Source organism: Mastomys coucha, unplaced genomic scaffold (assembly GCF_008632895.1).
Source record: "Mastomys coucha isolate ucsf_1 unplaced genomic scaffold, UCSF_Mcou_1 pScaffold5, whole genome shotgun sequence".
Lineage (NCBI taxonomy): Eukaryota > Metazoa > Chordata > Mammalia > Rodentia > Muridae > Mastomys > Mastomys coucha.
The window spans coordinates 7,167,370-7,184,078 of NW_022196911.1; the positions used below are offsets into that span (position 1 = coordinate 7,167,370).

At 44.6% G+C, this 16,709-nt stretch overlaps 1 protein-coding gene across 2 annotated transcripts in view; it reads right to left on the minus strand.

Annotated features, from left to right (window-relative positions):
• Serac1 (serine active site containing 1) overlaps positions 1-16,695 on the minus strand; it is a 38,064-nt gene extending 21,369 nt beyond the window's left edge. The window contains exons 1-8 of one of the 2 annotated variants that reach the window (XM_031355117.1): positions 16,563-16,695; positions 10,757-10,848; positions 9,204-9,240; positions 8,169-8,305; positions 6,652-6,741; positions 4,459-4,590; positions 3,956-4,077; positions 2,265-2,393 (exon numbers count right to left, since the gene is read on the minus strand). In XM_031355117.1, the coding sequence (XP_031210977.1) occupies positions 2,265-2,393; positions 3,956-4,077; positions 4,459-4,590; positions 6,652-6,741; positions 8,169-8,305; positions 9,204-9,240; positions 10,757-10,847 (738 nt within the window). In that variant the 5' untranslated portion in view covers position 10,848; positions 16,563-16,695. The remainder of the gene's footprint in view (positions 1-2,264; positions 2,394-3,955; positions 4,078-4,458; positions 4,591-6,651; positions 6,742-8,168; positions 8,306-9,203; positions 9,241-10,756; positions 10,849-16,562) is intronic. The other variant, XM_031355118.1, reaches the window with a different exon arrangement.
• Positions 16,696-16,709: the final 14 nt, after the last annotated feature.

Consider the following 16,709-nt stretch of genomic DNA (forward strand, 5'->3'; position numbering starts at 1 on the left):
ACACACACACACACACACACACACACACACAGAGGAATATATCATGAAGAGTGGCAAGCACTAAGAGATGCTAGGTACTATGACATTATCCAGAGTCATGGTGATGGCAGCACCATGGGCTACTAAGAAGCACTGTCAATACTGATGAGACTGTAGGCTTCAACCCAGCTTTGCCCTCTGACCTCTGACCTGTGTAAAGGACTCCATCAGCTTCCACACCCTTTGCCAATGAGCAGGCTTCACATACTACAACTGTCTACTGCATGTTCCTGCTACCCTTGCTTCTGACCAGCAAGCAGTTGTGTTAGTAATTAGTCTGTGCAAGCCTTCAACATTAAAGATAAAGGGCTTGGGTTTAACATGGAGCAGGAAGCCTTTGGGGGGTTTTAGGCATGGACAAGAGCAGTTCCTACGAACGTTCATAAGATCACTCTGGCTGCACTGAGGAAGATGAGCTGGAGAGAAAACTCAGGCATCTAGAAAAAAGTATAAAACACTTCAAATGCTGGTGGACACAGAAAAGCTCTAAGTAATAAAAAGAAATCAAGAAAAACCATGGGTGCTAGAATTGGAGAGAGAACACGAAACCCAGGAGAAACCGAGGACAGAAAGAGCCTGCAGGCCCTCAACTGTGCTCAATGAAGATACCTTCTTAGGTCTCACTTGGGCTACATCTGAGATCTCCACTGAAAGCAAGGACTTGAAATGTCCTTCTAAGAGGGAATGGGAAAAGCTGCCATGAAGGGCTACGCAGAAGGCAGAGCAGAGTGGTAGAGCTGAGAGAAGAGAAGCCTATCGACAGGCTCTGTCCTGCTTTGTGTAAGATGCCGGGCCCAGACTCCAGTGTGAATCCTCAATTTGGAACTAACAAAATGTCTTAACCAACAGACTGTCAGTCAACCATGGTCCTTGAGCAGTCTCGAAAAGGAGCTGGATATGAGGTAGGCGAGTGACAGCTGTTTCCTGGCAGCTGTGCTCCTGAGGTTTAGAAAGCCTATTTGTGGTTAAAACATTTGACATCATGGGCAGGCTGTTCATTGAAATATCAAAAACTAGGGCACAGGGCATTTCCCCACAAATGTGCACTAACAAAGGGTCTGCGTCCTCCTCTGTAGGGTTTTCTAGAGGATCATGGGAATAAATTCTGTAAAAGGGAGGTCTTATCCACTACAATGTAGACAGGGGAAGGGTCACTTTACTTCACGAATATGCCATCAACCTCATATATTAAAAACTTCTTTAAAATCTGCAACATAGAGCCCACTAATATATGACTACCTCTGCCCATTCCTGCCACACACACAGTGTGTCTGTGTCTTTCTGTTTCTGTCTGTCTTTGCTTGCTTCATTTTTGCCTATGTTTTATGTGTCCCTCCATGGAATTCCTTCAAGAGGGAAATCACCAAGAGACTTCAAGGAGAAATACAACCTGCTCTGTGGGAATAAAGCTATCATTCTTGGTATGTGGAACTCTCTGGAAAACAGTTTATCCAAAAGTCCAGAGAAGAACCCAATCATGAGGGAGAGCCAATAGCAGCATCATTGGGACCAACACCCTACAAGGGAGAATCTGGAGGAGATTTACAGATTACTGAGGAAGTGAAGGAGGACAAGCCGACACTGTAGAGAGGATGTGGACGAGCAGGTGGCTGCAGCAGTCAAGAGGTGAACCACTGCAACACAACACCCTGTAGCTGCTGACAGCTGTATACATGTGAAGGACTGAGTGGGCCAGCTAGGCTGCAGCTTAAGCAAATAGGCAGAAGCTGTGCCATTCCCTGAGAGGAAAATCAAAGGGTTAGGGCTGTGTCAAGGAGGGCAGGTTTGACCCAATAAATTCAATATTCTTGCTATACTCCACGGAGAAGGGACTGAATAATCAAATCTAGAGTTCAGGTTAGAACACAGGCCTAGCCATATCAGCTCAAATACTGAGGATCAAACCCATGTCTAGAGCATGCTAGGCAAGCACTCCATCACTGAGCTGTACCCCAGTCCTGACTATTGATTCTCATGGCACAATACCAGAGTTTGCTCCTGCAACGCTGTAGATGAGCTCATAAGCTGAGCTAACTCTCATAACCTGAATCTTTCTTATATACATCTATGTTTACCTTTTTCTGTGATTTCCCGACACTATGCAGCCCAGTGTGGAGCACAGTGTCTATAACTGGGCAAATGACTGAGTCCAGCTGCTGGCCCCAGCATAGTGCCTTGGAAAAGTGTTAACACTCAGATCATTTGCTGAATAAGATTAAGCAGACCTTCTGTGCAGCCAGGCTCTGGCTGCTTTCACTAAGAGCCAAGGATGTAAAATACTGGAGACACTCATCAAGCTCCGTCTGAGGTAAAGAAGCCAGCAAATGCCTGAGTTCCTCTTCGGTGGAGGAGTCCTGAAATAAAACACAGAGGAAGTCTTTCAACACAAACTTCACAACTGAGTACAAGATCAGCCAAAGGGCCAGATATACACACAGGTAAGGAAAGAGGATGGCCAGTGGTTGTAGTCTGGAATGTACTCACCCACCAAAGGGAAGGTACATAACCATTCATTTTTAGTTCTACGTGTCAACCCCTGCTACCACATTTAAAGACATATTACAGGGGCTGGAAGGATGTTCAGTAGTTAAGAGCACGAACTACTTTTGCAGAAGATGTGGGTTTGGTTCCCAGCGCCCACATGATGCCTCACAACCACCTATAACTCCAGTTCTAGGAGACCAGATGCCCTTTTCTGGTCTCTCCAGGCACCCAGCATACACATGGTATATGTATATACATGCCCCTACATATTCATAAAATAAAGTCTTAAAAATACACACACAAAAAAGAGGCTGTTACAAATCGTAACTCAATGTTTACCTTAGGACTTCTTGATATCTTGACTCAAAATAAACTGTACCCTTATTAACTAAGGATATTACTAAGTCTGGAGTGTGTTAGTATTTCATTTTTCTTGATAATTGATACCTTCTATATTCAATTTCTATTTTTCTAATGATTGCTTAAGTCAAATTCCAGTTTTGTTTTCTCCTCTCAAGAAGGTGCTCAAAAAACATACTTCTGGGGCTAGAGAGATGGCTCTGAGGTTAAGAGCACTAGCTGCTCTTCCAGAGGTCCTGAGTTCAATTCCCTGCCACCACATGGTAGCTCACAACCATTTGTAATGAGATCTGACACCCTCTTCTGGCCTGCAGACACACATATAAACGTTTTTTTAAAAAGCAAGCTTCTGGCCATGGCTCTCATCAAGGGTATTTCTAATCCCCAGGGCATATTTAGCAATGTCTGGAAACAATTTTCTTTGTTACAACCTGGGAGACTGCTGTCACCCTAGGAGCAGAGTTCAGGAACGCTGCTAAATGTCCTAGAATATGCAGGACAGCCTCTCCCAGTAAAAAGTTAGTGATCTAAGGTGGCAGGAGAGCTCAGGTTGAGAAAAACTTGTTCTATAACACAGCAAGGCAGGCTGCAGAGGTGACTCAGCGGTTAGGAGCAGGCAGGGATGACTCTGCAGTTCGGCTCCCAGCTCTCACATCTGGTGGCTTACAACCACCTGTAACTTCAGCTCCCGGGATCTGTTGCCCTCTTCTGACCTCCCGAGACACTAACACTCACATGCACACATCCACATCCAGGTACACACACATAAGTAAAAAGAAAATCTTAAAGCAGTAACAAAAAAAGTTTAGTCCAAGGCCCCATCTTTTGGATGCTGACATGTTGTGGAGTTACCTAGACCTAGAACAGACTCTCTGGACCCACGAGGGCAGTAAACATCAGAGAAAGAGCCCTTGTGAGGATCACAGCTAAGCTGTGGAAGCTAAGACTCCTGCTTTGTGTCCAGTTCACCTGCTCTTCAAAATCTGGCACCAACTTGTTGTGGAGGTTTCTCAGAACCCACACTAGGAACATGCACTAATGCTTCCACTCCCTTATTAACATGCTTGCTTACTTCTTTTAAAGGTGGCAATGGAGGGGGTGGGAGAAAAAAGCGAAGATCACTTTCTTTGCTTCGTGCCAAACCAATAAGGGTCCTCGGGTCACAGGCTTGAGCAATTATCCTGTACTGGTAGTCTGTTGTGAAAAGACAGTTTTTGTTGACATCAAGACTAACTTTAAAAAATAATCACAAGATTAAGTAAACAACTACTTGAAAGCACCCCAACTCTTAACTATTCTACAACTCTGTAACTCCAAATTTCCAAGTATTGTTCACTACTCAGCAGGTTTACCAGTTTATCATAAAAGTTTTTCCTCAAATGTGTGTGTGTGTGTGTGTGTGTGTGCGCGCGCGCGTGTTTGTGTGTGTTGGTTTTCATATTAAGACTGCTGAATCCTTTTCCTTCCTTGTATGTTTTCATGTTAGCTGGCCTGAATCTTCTTCCTTCCCTATAGCATATCTTCTGGCACACAGCAGAGAACACAAGGTGGTAAGCAGTCTGTGGTCCTCATTACCATGCCAGTGGTGAGCCTCTGACATCTCCTGCACAGCCTCCAGTCGTGCAGCTCGATTGTCCTCCCGGCTCTTCCTCAGGAGCAGCCACACTCCACAGTCATGATCTTCTATGTCGACTGTGCTGAAGGAGTCTGCAAAAGGAACACAACAAACACAGACAGACAGTGGTATAAACAGGTAAGGCAGCATGTGTGTATATGGCATTCACACGTGTACACATTTGTGTGTGTACACCACATGCATTAATGTCTTTGAGTCAGACTCTCACTGAAGCAGCTTGCCAATCCTGCTGGGCTAGCTGGCCAGTGAGCTCACAGATCCTCTGTTTCCCAAGCGCTGAGATTACAGGCTCCTACTGTAATTACTGTAATTATGTACTGGCTGTTTGTTTGCTTGTTTGTTTTTGGCGGGGAGTGTTTCCAGACAGCCCTGGCTGTCCTTGAACTCAGAAATCTGCCTGCCTCTGCCTCCCAAGTGCTGACATTAAAGGCTTGAAGGCGCGTGCCACCACCGCCCAGCTGTACTGGCTTTTTATGTAGGTTCTAGGTTATCTAAATTCAGATCCTCACACATGAAGGGAAAGCACTTTACTGATTGAGCCATCTTCCGAGCTCCAAAATATTTTAATATTCACTGTTATATTGGATGGTAACATGTAAATAGTTGGAAATTGTAATGGGAACATTAAAAGCAGATATGAATGATGACCTAGCTTTTGATCTTAGCTCTGTCATATTATTTTTTTATATTTACAACATGTATTATATGTGTACCTTTGTTTAATATTCTATTATAACTTCTGTTATGTGGTAATTCTCTTTTCCACTAAACATTTTTTTGAAGTAGATTCAATATAAAAATCCACATGCCTGTCTCAGCTAGCACCAGCAACTGTCACTCTGCCATACTGAACCATTTGCATGTATGTAAGCCACCTATGCAGACATGACAACTTTTTACCCTTTCAGGTTCAATTTGCATTGCCTAAGAACAAATTTATTGCTGGGTCACACAGGAGGCAGAGGCAGGCAGATTTCTGTGAGTTCTAGGACAGCCATGGCTATGTAGAGAAACCCTGTGAGTTCTAGGATAGCCATGGCAATGTAGAGAAACCCTGTGAGTTCTAGGACAGCTACAGCTATGTAGAGAAACCCTGTTTCAAAAAGCAAAACAAACATCATGATGTTATTATTGTATCCAAGAGCACTCACAAAAATCAAAACTCCAGCCGGGCGGTGGTGGCGCACGCCTTTAATCCCAGCACTTGGGAGGCAGAGGCAGGCGGATTTCTGAGTTCGAGGCCAGCCTGGTCTCCAGAGTGAGTTCCAGGACAGCCAGGGCTATACAGAGAAACCCTGTCTCGAAAAAAAAACCAAAAAAAAAAAAAAAAAAATCAAAACTCCAGGCAAACTCCACATTGAAATATTCACAGTAAAACATCTTTTTTTTTGTTTTGTTTTGTTTTGTTTTTTTCGAGACAGGGTTTCTCTGTATAGCCCTGGCTGTCCTGGACTCACTCTGTAGACCAGGCTGGCCTTGAACTCAGAAATCTGCCTGTCTCTGCCTCCCAAATGCTGGGATTAAAGGTGTGCGTCACCACGCCTGGCTACTGTAAAACATCTTTAAAGATGGTGTAAAGCAGGGTTTGGTAAGCTCTCTGTAGTCTCTCAGGATTCTAGAAAGTTGTCCTGTATATCCTCCATGATGTCAGCATTGTGAGGAGACTAGGCCAGCTTTCCATTGTTCCTTCTTGGTTGTTTGAGACAGGTTCCTCTGTGTAGTCCTGGCTGTCCTGGAACTCATGCTGGAGACCAGGCTGGTCTCAAACTCAAAAGACTTGCCTGCCTCTTCCTCCTGAGTACTGGGATTAACAACTCTGCCTGTCCAGGACAGCATTTTAGAGCTAACTCCAAATTAGAGATTTGATAATATGAAAAAACATGGGAGTGATTTTCTTACAAATTTCGATTCTAACCATTTTATAAAAGAATATTCATTCAGCAGTTACTTAATCATCTTAACGTTATAGACACAAAAACTGTCCAAAGCCCTTAAGCTATAAAATTAAACATAGCCAAGAGAAGTTCTTCAGCAGCTTCTTATAGTTAATAAAACATAAGACTATGTTTCAATCTTAGTTGGTTGTCCATACAACCTTCAGACCACTGATGAGGACCCGTGACTACACGTACCAGCAAATGGGCTCCGCAGTGCCTTGGCTGCTGCCGCCAACACTTTTCTTACTGCTCTGTGAAGTTCTTTTCTTGCCTGCCAAACAATCCCTAAAATGATGGCAGCAAATAAGACCAAATGTGCACTTTTGATATCAAGAAATACATAAACTAGGCTCCGAAGTTTATCACAAAGAACATAAAAATAATACCACCCATGACCTCTTATTGCCGCTATAAGTGGCAACACATTCCCACTGTGTTGTGGAAACACAGAATGTTTCAGACTCAGAACAAGGTCAGGGAGAAAGAGAACAGGTGAGAAAGTATCTATAGCAGGCCTCATGAAGAACCCAAGCTGACCAATATTCAGAATGTTCCCTGTAAATAGCTGACCTAGAACAGAACTGGAAACGCTTTAAGAATGAGCTTGAGCCTCACCAGACAGGTAAATTATAAGACGCGGTAACAATCTCCATAACTGAAACTGTAAGTAGCCCAGATGGAAGCTGAAGCCCAAGGAGGTAACACAATAAAGACGGTATGGTGATAATACATAGTTCACAAGGAGCCCACCCCATGCAGGGGCTGTAACCTGCTCACACGTACATGAGGGCTGGCGTTCTAGGATAGCTACAAGGCAGAGTAGATTGAGGGCTAAGATGCCCAGAGCTGAAGAGACCTCCTTTGAGTCTCTCTCTACCAAGTAGCCAAGAGGCCAGCATGCAACCTTGACATGGAGGAGGGGATGTCCTAACTCATATGGACAGACCGCTCAGTATTCACAACAGATGGCAGCAATAAATAAGTTGAGTTCACATTTCTCAATCTGTTTCTTGAGCTCAGCTGCATGAGTCACTCCCTACACTATGAGAGTCTCTGAGCTGAATGGCAAAAGCAAGCATTTGTGAAACTGAGCTGATGGCTCCCAGGGAACAGGGAACCCAGAGTTAGACACAAGGGCAGGGGCCGGTCCTTTGTTCTAAAGGAGCTAAAGACTTGGGGAAACACAGAAGCCCCAAATCTGGTCATCAGTTTAGTGGTTGGTGTGGTTGTTTCAGTAAGAGTGGCCCCCTTAGGCTCATATATTTGAATGCTTGGTCACCAGGGAGTGGGACTCTTTGATAGAATTGGAAAGATTAGGAGTTGTGGCCTTGTGGAGTAGGTGTGGCCTTGCTGGAGGAAGTATGTCACTAGGGGTGGACTTTGACATTTCAAAGAGCCCATGCCTGGCTACAGATCAGGATATAGCTCTCAGCTACTGCTCCAGCACCTGCCTGTATGCTGCCATACTCCCAGCCATGATGTCAATGGACAAGGCCTCTGAAACTATAAGGGAGCCCCCAGTTCAATGCTCCCTTTTATAAGGTTTGTCTTGGTCATGGTCTTTCTTCTCTGCAATAAAGCCATGGCTAAGAAAGACACTTGGGAGCCTGGCCCCAACAGGCTCTGCTGATCCTTCCAGAATGCTGAGTCTGCCTGTCAAAGCTGTATGCAAAACAGACCCACTTCTAAGCTTTATGTCGCATGAAACTTACCACGGTTGTCTAGCCTGTCTACAGGAGCCTTGTGCACATAGATGTAAGACTTCATTTTTTCTCTTTCCACCACCTGAGTATCCAACATTAAAGACTTTTTCAGGGCCAGCACTTCGTATGTAATAAATAGAGAACCCCTAAAAAAGAAACAAAAAGTTCCTTATGAATGAGGATCTAAATATGACCCAGTAGTTGTTCACAGTGAACTGCTTTATAGTTTACTAGGAAACTAACATATGGTAATGCTCAAGGGTCACTTTACATGTGTGTATACACACATATGTATATATGTGTATATGTTCATTTCAGCTTAAAATAATAAGTGAGCCAGACAGTGGTGGCTCACAGCTTTAATCTCAGACTCAGGGGGCAGAGGCAGGGTGGATCTTTGAGTTGGAGGCCAGTCTGGTCTACAGAGCAAGTTCCAGGACAGCCAAAGTTACATAGAGAAACCCTGTCTTGAAAAACCAACACATACACACACACACACACACACACACCCCTCAGCAAGTGGCCACATGATTATAACCAGGCAATAAGCACAAAATGAGTAACCCCAAATGTTCCAGTGTGTTCTCCCTCTCTCCGGGGCAATAATCATAATGCCACTGTTTCACATTGTGGGTCTACTGCCTGAGTGCACATACCTAAACACAGAGTTCAGTTTGGCCTGACTCTAGGCTTCGTGTGCACAGACTCAGTCTAGATGTGTTCTTCTATTCAGCCTTACGTTCATGTGACTCATTCACACTACTGTCTGTATGTACAGTTCCCTCACAACACAAATATGCTTCCCACAACTTACTTATCCACCGTCCTACAAATGAACACTCATGACATCTTTAGTTTGACTCTATTACATACAATGCCATTACTCATATTTATGTTCACATACATTCCTCTACAGAGGCATGTTCAACCTGTGACATTCCACATCCATGGGTACTCTGTGCTCGCTACAAGTTTCTTCTGTTGAGATTTCCAACAACAGTATCATGAAGCCATTAATACTGGAAGGTGAGCATCAGTACTTACCCTACGATAAGAGATCCAGTAAATCTGATTATATTTCCTTCAAAGAGAAAGAGATTTCATTACATATCATATTTATTATTGCTGACTCTCAATCCATAGCAGCACTGAGTAAAACATGATTTAGACTCATGGCTTCCACCCTTTGCCCTTCAAGCTCCTGTTCTGCTACCCCAAACCAAGTCAAAAGAAATCAGATCCCAGCCACTGTCATACAGCTGAGTGTAACCAGTAGGAGCTTCTGCAGCCAGAGGCAAGGTGGGGTTAGGGAGGTCACTAAGCTTCCTAGCACCTCATTGAGGGGCTCTCAAGTGGGAACACTAAAATGACTTTTCCCCCAAATTAACCATACTGTCCTTGGTGGTTTAAGCAACAGAGATTTCATAGCCCCATCTAAAATATTGGCAACAAGAGTATAAGCTTTTTATGAACCTTGGAATACTATATGTGTATGTGTGTGCATACGTATACACACACACACACACACACACACACACACACACAGTGCATATATGCTGGGGATTTGAACTCAGGTCCTCATGCTCGCACAGTAAACGTTCTTAGCCACTAAGCCTCTGTGCCAGCCCAAGAGGTACTTTTGTTTTGTATTGTTTGGGGAGACAGGGTCTGACTGTGTAATCCCGCTAGCCTGCTTTCTATGCTTAGGATAGCCCCAATCTCAAAGAGATCCACCTGCTTCTCTCTCTTGAGTGCTAGGATTAAAGGCATGCTCCACCCACCCAATTCCAACAGGTCTATCCTCAAGCTTCAAAGGAAACACCCTAAGACAGGTACTTCATCGTACTCAACACCTTAATCTCAGGGCTGAAAATAGCACCTGGTGCACGGGAGACAGTTAATAAATGTTTACTGTCAGATAAATGAAGGGTGCACAGGACAGCCTTGTTCTACAAATAAAAGAATTGGTGCTGGGGGAGGTATGTTATTTCACCCTTCTGTTCAACAAGCACAGCCGGAACGCCCCCTGCATGCCACAGATGGAACAACCAATGGGATAGAGTAATGAACATGACACTGCCCTCAGAGATTAATCTCTGGAAGGAGCTAGCTAACTAACCAGGTTCTATACTGACTGGACAGCATGGCAACTGGTGGCTCTGCACGGCCTAGAAGGTCAGGGAAAATTCTGGGAAGAGAGCTAGGCAATAGTGTGGCATAAATCAGGTCAGATCCATGCCTGCGGTGTTGGGAGATGAGGCTAGATCCCACACCTCCACAGAACAAAGGGACATTCTCCTTGCTCAGCACTGTGTTCAGAGGTACCTGACAATGCAAGAGCTAAGTAAATGTGTGCTGAATGAGAACACAGTCATAATTAAGGATGGAAAGATGGACATGAACAATTGATTGGCCAGGACAATTTCTGGCTCATGTATGGCTCTGGACTTACACACTTAGTGTGAATCATTAGTACAGAAAGACATGAGCAAACGAGAGGCTCAGCGTGGACTACTGGCTTGGTAGTGCTTTCCAGGAAGTGGTCACAATCCCACCACTAATCCTATGAGAAACTGGAGGCCTGGAACTATACTCACGGATACTTCTCCAGGACATGTGACTTTTTGATCGGGGAGGAAAGGATCCTAGCCTTCTGCAGCAGATGACACAGTAGGCAGCCAGGGACATCCTATGTTGGAAAGAAATTGAACAAGGTTAATTTAGTATATTTTCGAAACCTATTCTTTGACCCTAAGGACATATCATCATCACAGTGAGCCACTCGCAGTCAGATTACTCAAAAAACAGGAAAAAAAAAAAATCACCTGAAGGATTTCACCTCTGAAGAGAAACCAGACCTTACTAAAGTGTACTGGCACTTTCATGAATACAGTTGTGTTCAATTATAAGTGGCAATTAATAGAAAACCAGGAAAATTCAAGTAAATATAATACGATGTTTCTGTATAAATGAAGGCCCAACACATCCATGGAGAGATGCAGAAAATTCCCTCTAAGGCAACTAATGAACACTAGCTGACAACCAGCACGAACTGCCAGGCAAGCACCGCAGCTCTAGTCGAACCAGACCCAACTGACCCTGTAACTGTTCTCCCTGCTAAGTAATAGATGGCAGTGCGGGCCATTAGGGCCTTGGGATGGCTCATGCTGATGCAATGAGCCAATGCACACAGTTTCTAAAGATCCCTTTATATTTTATAAGCTGTTTATCTGAGACAGGGTCTCTTACATAACCCTGGTTGTCTTAGAACTCACTGTGCAGACCATGCTGGCCTTGACTTCAGAGAAATCCACTTGCCTCTGCCTCCTGAGTACTTTTTATAAATAAAAGTCCCTGTGTTGAAACTCCATTTCTGTGCCTAGCTCTTGAGGTAGTTCATTTGACTAAGCTTTATCATCTTTGATCGAGAGCTCATCTTGTGGAACTGTTTCCTGTGGAAGAGTCCTGTTTCAAAGATCTGACTGAACTATCACACATACTTCAAATTGATGGGCTTAGAACATGGGCTTAAGAGAGTTTCAATTTCCAAGGCAGAAGAGACGGCTGAGCTGGTAAAATGTTTGCAAGAAAAGCTGAAGGCCTGAGTTTGGATCCCTAGTGTGCATGTTACAAGCCTGGGGCAGCAGCATGAGCCTATGAGCCCAGCACTGTGGAAGCAGAAGCAGATTTCCTGGGGCTTGATGGTGACCAGCAAGTCTAGCCACATGATGAAACCCCAGTTTGGAGCAAAGGAAATCATTCAGTGATGGTAAAGGTGCCTGGACCAAGCTTGATACCCTGAGTTCAATCCTGGAGATCCACATAGTGGAAAGAGAAACTCGACTCCTGAATGCTGTTCTCTGACCTTCAGCTGATGTGGCACATGTTCTCTCCCTAACCCCACAGAAATACTAAGTAAAATAGGGATATGGATATTCTTAAAAGAAGGTGATTAAGGATGCTAGTCATTGACATCCACACCACTGTGCTCATGTGTGTGTACATGCGCACCCATACACACACACGTAGGCACACACACTCCATTTACTTGTGCTGCTGGTAAAACCAAGTTTCACCTGTTTCCTTGGTCTCATAAGAAGACATTTTCCAGGCTGGTGAGACAACTCAGTGGTTAAGGGCACCAACTGCCCTTCCGAAGGTCCTGAGTTCAAATCCCAGCAACCACATGGTAGCTCACAACCACCCTTAATGAGATCTGACACCCTCTTCTAGGGTGTCTGAAGACAGCTACAGTGTACTTATTATAATAATAAATAAATCTTTGGACTGGAGCAAGCTGGGACTGAGCAAGCAGGGTCTACCAGAGCAAGCGGTGCCGACCAGAGTGAGCAGGGTTGACTGGAGCAAGCAGAGGTCCTAAAAGTCAATTCCCAATAACCAGATGAAGGCTCACAACTATCTGTACAGCTATAGTGTATACTCATATACATAAAATAAATATATAAATCTTAAAAAAGAAAAGACATTTTCCATTTTCCTGGAATACAGTTCTTCAAGATTATCTTTTGTTTGTTTGTTTCGAGACAGGGTTTCTCTGTGTAGCCCTGGCTGTCCTGGAACTCACTCTGTAGACCAGGCTGGCCTCGAACTCAGAAATCTGCCTGCCTCTGCCTCCCAAGTGCTGGGATTAAAGGTGTGCACCACCACCGCCCGGTCAAGAGTATCTTATCAAAGCTCAACTAACCCATTAAAAAGTGGGATTAGTTCTCAATATTTTGGAATTCTCCCAATTTCTATATTATTCTTGGCTTAATTCCACCATGGTTAAAAGCAAACTTCAGAAGCTCAACTCTTGCAAATTGAACTCAGGTCTGTCTTAGAGTACAGAATGGGCCCTATAATGATGACCGCCCCAGATGTACTTGAAGAGAACAGGTAGTGTGCTCCACAAATGTCTACTAGGGTGAACTGCGAGCACTTCTTAGGTTTCCTCCTCTTGCTGGTTTTGTCAACTCATGCAATTGAGAGGATGGAAGTAGGGGCCACAGCAGGATTCTGAACTTACTTGGCCATGTGGTGCTGTTGGTTATGCAATGCTAATAGTTTTTAAACAGATTTGTTTAAATAAGCCATGCCTTAGTCCCAGCACTCACAAGAGAGGCAAGTGGAGCTGTGTGAGTCTAAGGCTAGCCTGGGCAGGTCTTCTTTGTAAGATGGGCATCAGGGAAACAGACAGAAGAAGCCAATTCACAGATCTTTAATGCAGATTCCTAGATACCTGGCTGTGTCTGCCCAGAGTTACAAGACTAAAACCACAGTGTTTTCCTTACTGAAAACTCTGAGGGAATCCATTTGCAGCCTCAAGTGGGTTTTTTAAGGATCTGTTTATTATATATTATATATGTTTATATATAATATATAATTAGCCACCATGTGCTTGTTGGGAATTGAACTCAGGTCCTCTGGAAGAATAGCCAGTGCTCTTAACCGCTGAGCCATTGCTCCAGCCCAGAATCTCACAACTTGAACGTGACACCTATCTAGAAACCTTTAGTTTTGAATGCCATCATGAACTGTGTCTCTATTACTAAAATTCCTGATCATTAGTGCTGCTATGAAGAAGTTCAATTTCAAAATCTTCCTGATGGCCATCCATTGCTGATACTTCCTAACCAAAGTACTTTTCCCAGCCCTATCGCATCCCTATCTTGGCAGTTTTCTGGTCATCTGTTTATAGAGAGTCTCTCTGTTCCCAGGAAAAGCAATTATGTGTTCGCCTTTGCACCACAAGTGTCTGGAAGAGTGTCTGGTACACATTAGGTGCTCAGAGATGTCTAGAGGATTTTAGTCAGTAAAAAAGCAGAAAGGGTTTGAGGTGAGCGTAAGAGATGAATCCATTTGCATTTGCGAGGTGGAGTTCAGGTTACTCACAGGTCATTAATGTGCAGGCCTGAGTCCAGAACCCACAGCTCAACAGTAGGGTTCATGCACAAGTCAGCTGAGAGTTGGAGGACTGATTTTTTTCTTGCTCTTGCTTTTTGTTTTTCACGAGACAAGGATTCTTTGTGTGACAACCCTGGCAGTTATAGAACTCCTTTTTGAACTCAGAGATCCCCAAGTGCTGAATTAAAGGCCTATACTACCACTGCCCAGCCAGAGGACTGATTTTTCTTTTTCTTCCTTCCTTCCTTTCTTTCTTTCTTTTTTTTTTTTTTTTTTTTTTTTTTGCTTTTTGAGACAGGGTTTCTCTGTGTAGTCTGGATGTCCAGGAACTCACTCTGTAGACCAGACTGGCCTCGAACTCAGAAACCAGCCTACCTCTGCCTCCCAAGTGCTGGGATTAAAGACGTGTGCCACCACTGCCCAGCGGACCACCTGGCAGGACTGATTTTTAAAAGAAGAAAGTATGGCCAAAAGAAAATAAGCAAAGCAAAGACGCTTGGGAAGATTAAACTTGGGGCTGCTTTAAAAGAGTGGGGTTCACAGTTCCTGAAGAAGTGAGGAGCTCTCCCCCTCAGTGGGGCAGAAGCAGAGTTCACATGATGGACAGCTGTCTTGTTTGGGGAGACAGGAGGGTGTAGAGCAGTTAAAGAATTAGAAGGAAGCTCCTGTGCCCAGTTGGAAATGGGTCTTGAGTCTAAATTAATCCTCCTTTTTAGACCTATGATCCAGCCCCACCGCTTCTGGGTCCATAACCAAGAGTCAAAGTTGGCTTGATGCAGAGACACCAGCACACGAGTGCTTTACTACTACAGGGCTCCTGGTAGCCAAGCGCACAAGCAACCTAGGTGTCCAGTGGAGCAAACAGATAGAGAAAATGCTACAGTCTCATCCAGCCATAAATGAGAATGCAAAGTCACCACCTGAAGGAACATGGTAGAAGAGGCAGTCATGATGCCACGTGAAATAAGCTAGACCCACAATGGCAAATATTGCATGTGTTCTCTCATATTTATAATTTAGAGAGAGAGAGTGGGGCATGAGAGAAAGGTGGACTCCCAGGGTGGTGAAAGGGAGAGGAGGTGTGGTAAGGGGGCAGAAATGGTAATGGGGTTTATCATCTCTATGTCTGAAAATGGCATAGTGGCTCATTTGAGTATAACTGTGCTTGCTTAATGCAGGCTAACAAAACTACTCCCTCCCCTTGTCTATATTTTAATAACAACTAGTGCTGCCTACATTTCCTTTTTTTTGTTGTTGTTGCTTTTTTTTTGAGACAGGGTTTCTCTGTGTAGCCCTGGCTGTCCTGGAGCTCACTCTGTAGACCAGGCTGGCCTCCAGCTCAGAAATCCACCTGCCTCTGCCTCCCAAGTGCTGGGATTAAAGGCATGTGCCACCACCGCCCGCCCGAAATATTTTAAGAATATTTTAATCTCCTGGGTAAAATGGTATTTAGACCTCCCTTCTGTTTATCTAATGCATTGTGGAATTTGCACGCTTGCACTGTGCAAGCTCCACTCTGTGGAGACTTCAGGTCCCAGGCAGACTGTGTTGAGGTGAGTGGCCCTTTAGGTACCACTAGCTATTTATGGTAAGGACGGCTGAAGCCTCTTAAATTACGTGAAAGAAAATGAAAAAAAAAAATCAGCGTTTCTACAAAAATAAATAAATAAACAACAACAATAAAAAAGGAATGAAATAATAAGAGAGCCCAGGGATGGCAAGATGGCTCAGCAAACATGGCACCCTCTTGTTGCCAAGCCTGATTAACAGTTCGAGCCCAGGGATTCACATGCTGGAAGAGAATGGATTCCTTCAAATTGTCCTCTGAGCTTTCATGCCCACATACATACATACATACATACATGCATACATACATACATGTAATACATTTTTTAAAAAAGAAGTTTGAGGAGCTGGAAGGGTGAAACTGGTGAAAGGAAGAAGACACGTGTAAAGCAAAGATCAGCATGAGCTTAAATGTGGAAATAAAATTTAACCTAAGGATCAAGACGCTAAAACTACCTCCTGTCTCAACTGCTGAGAACTCAGCTCCAAGAGTGTAAGACTACAGATCAGAATTTGGGAATAGGATTAACTTCAGAACCTTCCGGAGGCCTTCAGCTTAAAATGACGGTTACTGGGATTAGAAAGAAAACCTATCAGCATTCCAACTAATCAATCTCCCAGGTCAGAGGAGCGAGATGTGTCTGACTCAGATGTGGCTCATGAGAACACAGAGCCCAGGATGGTGCACTTCCATTCAGGTACTCTCCTCCAAGCCTCAGGGGCAACCAGCGCGGCGCAGTGACCAATCAAGAAAAGGGCAAAAAATCGGGCCCGAGGTGCCGCGGCGGGTCACCGGGTCCCTCCGAGGCCGCGTGACCTTTAGTGTCTGTGCAGGGCTACGGCCCTCCTCTCCTGCGGCTGCGGCGACGCCCTTACCCTCCCTCCTTCCCTCCCGTCCGCCCGTCCGTCCGTCTGTCCGTTCGCAAGTCCTACCTGCCAACGCAAGGACTCTGGCAGCCCCGACCGCTCTCAGTGGACTTCGCCGGCTACAGAGCCCACCCTCCGCCACCACTAGCAACCCGCGTCCTAACCCAGCGGCAGTGGGCACGTGACCCCGCCTCTGAGAGCTTGGTCCCGCCC